The 7,095-nt window shown below is 40.1% G+C and overlaps 1 protein-coding gene across 2 annotated transcripts in view; it reads right to left on the bottom strand.

Moving 5' to 3' along the window:
• Window positions 1-3,793: 3,793 nt before the first annotated feature.
• FAM114A1 (family with sequence similarity 114 member A1) overlaps window positions 3,794-7,095 on the bottom strand; it is a 37,166-nt gene continuing 33,864 nt past the window's right edge. For both annotated transcript variants that reach the window (XM_064449290.1, XM_064449291.1), the window contains exon 14: window positions 3,794-6,391. In XM_064449290.1, the coding sequence (XP_064305360.1) occupies window positions 6,290-6,391 (102 nt within the window). In that variant the 3' untranslated portion in view covers window positions 3,794-6,289. The remainder of the gene's footprint in view (window positions 6,392-7,095) is intronic.

Genomic DNA, 7,095 nt, shown 5'->3' with positions numbered 1-7,095 from the left:
TGCTGAATTGCTACAGGCATTCTACTCATTGTTTAAATGCTTCAAATGATGATAGCTATCTATCACTCTTCCCATCAGTAACACAGAGATCTTGTTGATAGGGACAGCCCTGCTCCCTGTGACCCCAATTTAATGTCCTTTCTCCTGTAATTTAATTCTTTTGTTCTTGCTGCCTGTAACCTCCCTCTTGTCTTTTCCTTGGATGGCTAAACTGTGACTTACTGTTTTATTACCCACAATTACCCACAGCTCTCTGTTTGATTTGACTACCCTGGAAGGTTCCATCTTTCAAGTTACCTTTGTAAAACACCAAGAACAAGTAAACCTAAGAGGCTTTTACAAGATTTTAACCTTTGTTGAGTAGAGCTTACCTTGTCCTGCAGCTCTGACCCAACCTGCAGGGAGCAGTGGGAGAATGGGGAGACATTGGTAAGAATGGCAAGAAAAAATATGTGATCCTAAGGTAATTCTGTCTGAAAGGGACCTCAGGCAGGCTCTAGCCCAACCTCCTTACACGGGAGGAGGGAGAAGCGGACTGAAAAGCAACAGGTCTAGTGTCTTCCTGTTTTCTCCTGAAGTCCTCTTGGTTTCTCTTCTCCCATGTTGCGCTGGTTTTGGCTGAGAAGGGGTCAATTCTCTTCACTGTGGTGGTCAGGGACCTTTCCAGCTTCCCGCGCTTGGCTGCATGGCGGGAGGCTGGGAGGGGCGGGGCCACAGCCCAGGCAGCTGACCCCGACTGGCCAATGGCAGGTTCATTCCATACCATGTGACACCATGAACAGTATATTAAGGGGGGGCAGTTTGCCGCTCGGGGAGATGCGGCGTCGGGTGCGGTTTGTTTCGGTGGTTCGTTCCCCTTCCTTCCTCCCCGCCTCCCCAGTTTCGCACCTCTCGTTGTTTTCCTTTCCGTTGCATTTTTGTTGTTTTTTTTAAATTTTATTTTATTTTAATTATTAAACTGTTCTTATCTCAACCCACAAGCATTACCCTTCTGATTCTCTTCCCTATCTACTGGTGGGGGAGTGAGCAAGCGGCTGTGTGGGGCTGAGTTGCCAGCTAAACCATGACACATGTTCTCTCATCCCCTTGTCTTCATCTCTGGCTTTATCAAAACTGAATGTCTGAGGAGAGGAAGGATGTCCTGGTGCAGCTTCTCAGGCACAAGATGCTGGGCAGGAGGGAAGAACCTCAGAGACCAGTGGGGGGAAGGAGACCTGAAAGTGGAGGAGAGTGGGGTGAGCAGAACCAGTGGGGAAGGCAGAACTGGTGGCCTACAGAAACACGCAAAACGGACACGGGGCAGAAATGGTGAGGGAACTGGAGGAAAGGAACAGGCCACCTTAAATACCAGCGTCATATAAGCCACTGACACAGTGTCCGAGATAAGCAAGGGCAGGAGAAGCAGGACCGCATTTTTCCAAGTCTAGTAAATGGGCTGAGAGGCTTCTGGAGGTGTTTAAATGTTGTTTGAATGACGTAGTGTTCTGCCTTTCAATTAGGTGACAGCAGCTGACTCCAGAACTGGCACCTGTGGTCCAATGCCTTTCAGCCTCCACCCTGTAGTATGGAAGAGAAATAGCACACATCTGTTTGAGTAATGCCCTCACGCCTTCCTCTTTACTGCAGCAGCAAATTCAGTTCACCAGGAATTATGATTAGTCCTTGCTGCTGTTTTTTTAGACTCCTTTTGCATGTTATTGTAGCGTTGCATAAGAAATATTCTTTCACTCCTTGGGTAAAAGGTTTGAAAGGCAGAATGAATAGCTAGTGCTCTGCTTTGAGCCTATTAGAGCACCTCCTCAAAAGACTCTGAAGGGAAGCTGTGAAGAGGAGATCAAAGTGGGGAGACTAATAAGAAGTTCTTAACAGATGCGTGCTCAGGCATTTTTGGGGTGCAGGCAATAAAGGGAGACTGAGCACTGCAGATCTAGAGCGATCAAATCAACTGTCTGTCTTCTTTCCTTTGAGTTCTTCCTCTTTGAATGTTCTTATCTTTGACTGACTTCCTTCAAGTTCATGCAGATTTTAACTTTACTTCAGAGGTGCCATTATTCCAGTTCTGCTGGAACTAATCAGATGTCATCTCCTGTTTATTCTGAACAATGCTGAAAAATTCTTTTGTCTTTTCTCAAATCCAACCTCAAAAATTGTTGCAATTTCCAGAGAGCACATCCTGTTTGTTTTCCTTTGAAAATAATTTTCCCACTCTCATCTTTTTGACACAGCTCGATTTTTGACACTTAATTTTCAGTTTTTTACTTCTAAAGCTGCACACCATTGGCAATATTATGAATGCTGAAGTAGGAGTCAGAGCACAGAAGATGTAGAGGGTGCACACTAAAAGCAGCTGGTTACGCCCTCCTGTTCTCAGCAACAAATGTTGACCTGAGACAGAAAAAAAAGCATTTAAAGTCCAGGGGGCTTTCTAGTCAGACCATAAGAATTTCAAAGGAGGTCAGACTGGCTGATGGTGTCACGTTAAGTCTTGCTCCAAGATGGTTTTAAGAAGAACTCAGGAAAGTCCTTTTACACTCTTTACATTCCTTTGAGACTAACAGAAAGGACAGGGCTGTCATTTGAAATAGAAGTGGAATGTCTCAAAGATAATCCTATGAGCTGGGTGACTGCTTGGATGATAAAAAACACTTTGGTGAATCAGAAAAAAGATTAAAATCTGTATTTGTCACTCAAAATACTGTGGTGTTTCAGACCCACGGAAGTTGTTATGAATTCCGACTGGTGGGTGATGCTGGAAACATCATTAAAAAGCATCTCAAATGGTAATGATTGTGATTTTGTATTACACCATTGAGGCACATTTTAGAGGAAGGTATTGCTTTGGCGGATGATCTAAGCAGCATGAAAAAAGTGGAAGAGACAGTTCCTTTGTTTAGCTGTCGCAAGCAATGGATGCTGGAGTGTAGGAGCAAATCATGGGGAAGAGATGTTTACACATGAATAGATGATACCCTAAAAAGCAGCAGAGAACTTACAGCTTGCTTTATTCTGTTCGCCTAAAAAAAAAAAGGCAAATACCTAAAATATACAAATATAGCAAATGACTTGCCTAATAGCTTACTTGTAGCTCATCCTTCACTGATGGCCTGTAAAGGCTGTAGGTATGCAGGCATTGCTTTAAGCTTCATTGTGATAATTTTCTCAGCTTAGCGAGTGCAAAAGCCTGCCTCCTTTGTCTCTGCATTAGAAGGGGTTCTCAAAGGTGAATGGAATGCCACAAAAACCAGGTCTGCTCAAGAGAACAGGTAATTTTCACAATCACCTAGGTTGTTTTTTAAAAAGTACTTAAAACCTGGTAGTTTGAGTTCCAAGGCACACCCAGCGTACTGACCTGGAAAAAGGCGGTGATGAAAGAAAGAACAGCCTCCCTTAAAAGCTTAAGGCAGTGTCTGTTTTTGTCAGACTCTCAATAAAATCATGCTCATCATTCCTAAGGTAAATCACAAAATCAGAAAGACTTCACCAAGTACATCGCCCCATCACATCATTCTTCAAAACATTCTTTTTTAGTATATTGCCTCAGTTCAGTATCTCAAATGATTTGACAGATGCAAAACCACAATCCAAATCCAACGTAAACAAAATATTATTATTATATCCACATAGTCCTTTTCTACTGAAATTTTATTTACCTAAAATTGATTTAAAGATGTAACATTCAGTTTTCCTAGGATAAGACAATGGCATCTGTGATCGGATGGAGTATCCCGGTGCTCGTATTCTGCCCTGTTTCCCTTCCCACGTTGCATGGATGTAAACACTTTAAGTCCACACGTTATTTTTATAGCTTCTTTTACTTTAGGGTAAGGTACTTTATTCAATACATACATAATTTAAGCAAGACAGTGAAACCTCTAGTAAGGAATATCTCAGACAAGCAATCTTTGTCTTAAGAATGCCCCTCGATGACTTCAAACATTATCCCCTGAAGCTTCTCGTACTATATTGTTCAGCCTCTGCTAAAAGGCACCACTACTAATTGACACATTTTTCTGTCATGTTTAACACTATATAATCTGCACTGTATTTCAGAGAAAAAAACAAGATCCATACAAAAAAGTAACTAAAATCATTTATGTCTGAAAGCGTTAACTCGGCATAGGAACAATATGAAACAGCCACTGCCATGCTCTATGCCTTGTTTGGCAGTGATACCACGTCTACAGATACCTGATGCAGAGCTCCACTCCAATGTGGATAGAAGGGCTTCTCGATGAAAAATAATGATGAAATTGAAGTAAAAATAAATCCAGGATGTAATGATTGATAGGTGAAAACACTAGACTCCCAGGCACTCTTCATTTGAGAAATTAGCAAGCTTTTAACCAGGTATTATATTCTGCTTGCCAGCACAGAACAGGAAAAAACACTTAAACAAACAGGCCTTTTTACAAGCTGCTGAATGCTTGCACTTTTGAAAAGATGCTTTCAGAAATAAAGCAATGCCAGATGGAAGTGTCATGGACATAAGGGCTGGTGGGAGCTGTATCCCACTTTTGGGCTAGTGAGTCTGCTTACCAGTGGCATTTTCCTGTGTCCCTCTTTTTCCCATGTTGTGGTAACGGTAGCTGTTCACTATGGCATAAATACCAACGATGTCAAGCTTTGTTCCCTTGTTCAGCTGCCAATGGGCTTTCTTATTTTTGTTCACATCGCTGTAAGTTCCTTTTTACATTCTGTGCACACAGATTTGAAGACTGTACCCCTTCTACTTACCCAGAAAGATACCTCAAATCTGTTAAATTACAGGGTGGTAGAAAAGAGGTTTTGTGTAATAAACCTTATCTCAGGGGTAGTGAAAATTTCATCTCTAAATAAAAAGAGATGGAAAAGTCACAATGTGTATGACAGCAGAGCAGGGACAGCAAAGGTGTAAGAAACAAACAGACCTTTCGTTCTGCAAAGCCGATACAGTTTCTCATTTCTGACAAACAGCATAGTATTTCCTCACGCCCTATTTCATTAATTTTATGACATATGAGCTATGCTTCTATGATTAAACATATTCAGACATTAACTACAATTAAAAAGCATTTGAATACAATTAATTGAGTATATCAGGAGGGGAACAAATACAGAATAGGTGAAAGAAATCTAATAATTAAAATCCAGGAGAGCAGGCCACATAAATTATTGGAAGGTTCTTCCTGTCTACGAGGTAAACTAGCCTAAACAAATTCGGAGGTTCACAGCTCAGGATTTTAAGCTAAGGGTATGGACAAATTATCACGGTTGCTAGTATCACTATGAAATATCATTCCTGCTGCTCAGCTACTGCCTCAGAGAGCATGTGGTTGCTCTGAAATACTGCCTCCTCGCCCACAGCGAAACTTCTTTTCACAACTTCCTGTCTATGCCCAAAACCTGCATTGCTGAATTGTTAGTATCAGTAACTCAATTTGATAAAAAGGATCATCATGTTTAAAGCCCAAATTAAACCCCAAAGTGCTAACCTGGTAACACATCTGAGAGAAGATTGTTTTGGGGGTGTTTCAACTGCCAAACAAAAGGGAAATTTTCTATTCCTTGCCTATTAAAAAGATTACTTTGGCTTGCAATGTTGTTCAGCCATTGGAATTAGGGCATAGGCATAAATGAATATAAAATTATGGGTCAGCAAATATGGAGCTTTACCTGTACTCTTAACTGGCTCAGAAAATTTCTTTTCAGTATAATTCTGTATGCATACCCTCCATGATTTTAGTAAAGTTAATGCCTATTACTGTACAACTCTTTCAATAGGGAGTGTTATGTAAGTGGTACAGTTTATTATGATGTTGTAATTATTTGCTACTCTAAAAATATTTAACAGGCAGAACACTATGATAATTTGTTCACGTTGGCCAAAATTAAATACTGAAACCAACTTTTGAAATACACATTTTTAACTGACAGTCAGGATGCAAACAATGGAAATGGTCATTTGGGCCGAAATGTTTTAAAAATCTTTACATTCTAATTTGCTTCATGCATCGGCTACAATTGAAAGGGTCAACATTTAGAATCTGTATTTAAGTCAAAGCTAATATCAGTAAACTTCGGTTTAAATTAATGCCAAGAATACACTCTAATGGAAAAGACATGACTCACTTTACGAACTACTTCTGAAGTTTGAAAGTTTCAAAACGTTGTTCGATATTGTATGTGCAAAACCGCATTTAGTGTCTTCAGAGGACTCTGAGTGGCCAGGTATCTCTTCTATCTGCATATGATAAAGACATTAGCTCTGTGGTTTCTGTTAAGCCCCGTGGTGACAACTGCTGGGGAACTGTCACTCTTGTGCTTTCAAACAACTGGCCTGGATATGTGAAATCTGCAGAACTGGAAGCAACAGCTGGAAAGCATCCTGAATATAAGTAGTACTGTTGCAGCCCTAATAGGGAGAGAAAACATGGGGTTCATCAGGATAGCTGCCACGTATTTCAGGAATTACACTGTACTTTTTAAATAAACCTGTTTTTTTTTTAACGTCTGCATCATGCTACATTAGCATATGTATTCACACAAGATTTTAGAACCTGTAGAGAACAAAAATGATAAATTACAACAGTTCACAGCTTACAAGTTTACAGCCTGAATCGCTACATAAAAATCTGATTTCCCCTCAGTTTGAACTCTTGGATAGTTTTGTTTGTAATGTGAGTACAATAAAATGCCACAGTGTTCAAACATAGATTTGACTTTTTAAATACAAACCAGCTAGTCTTTCCATCAACAGAACTAATTTTGAATTTGCTGTAGGTGGAAGAAGTGTCACTGAAATTAACAGTTTGAATTATTATAATGGTTTTAACACGTAGTACTACTTGTGGAATTTCTAATACTGAACGGTACAGTGAGTTGTAATTTTCCATGAACCTAGGCTGTACTAACACATATTTGTATACAAATATGGGATTTAAGAATTACAAAACATCATATTCCACAATTCTGGACGTTCCCAGATTTTGCAATTCCTGGAGAACAAAAAGATACATCAGCTGCAACAGCAAATTTACCTTATAACATAAGGAACCGTATAGTAACTTTTACTACAGCTCTAGTAGAGTTTCCATGATTTTCCTTAAAGCTATTGTT

This window comes from Phalacrocorax carbo, chromosome 4, assembly GCF_963921805.1.
Source record: "Phalacrocorax carbo chromosome 4, bPhaCar2.1, whole genome shotgun sequence".
Taxonomy (NCBI): Eukaryota; Metazoa; Chordata; class Aves; order Suliformes; family Phalacrocoracidae; genus Phalacrocorax; species Phalacrocorax carbo.
Note: the sequence above shows the minus strand (reverse complement) of the source record. Positions and strands in the feature narration are given on the sequence as shown.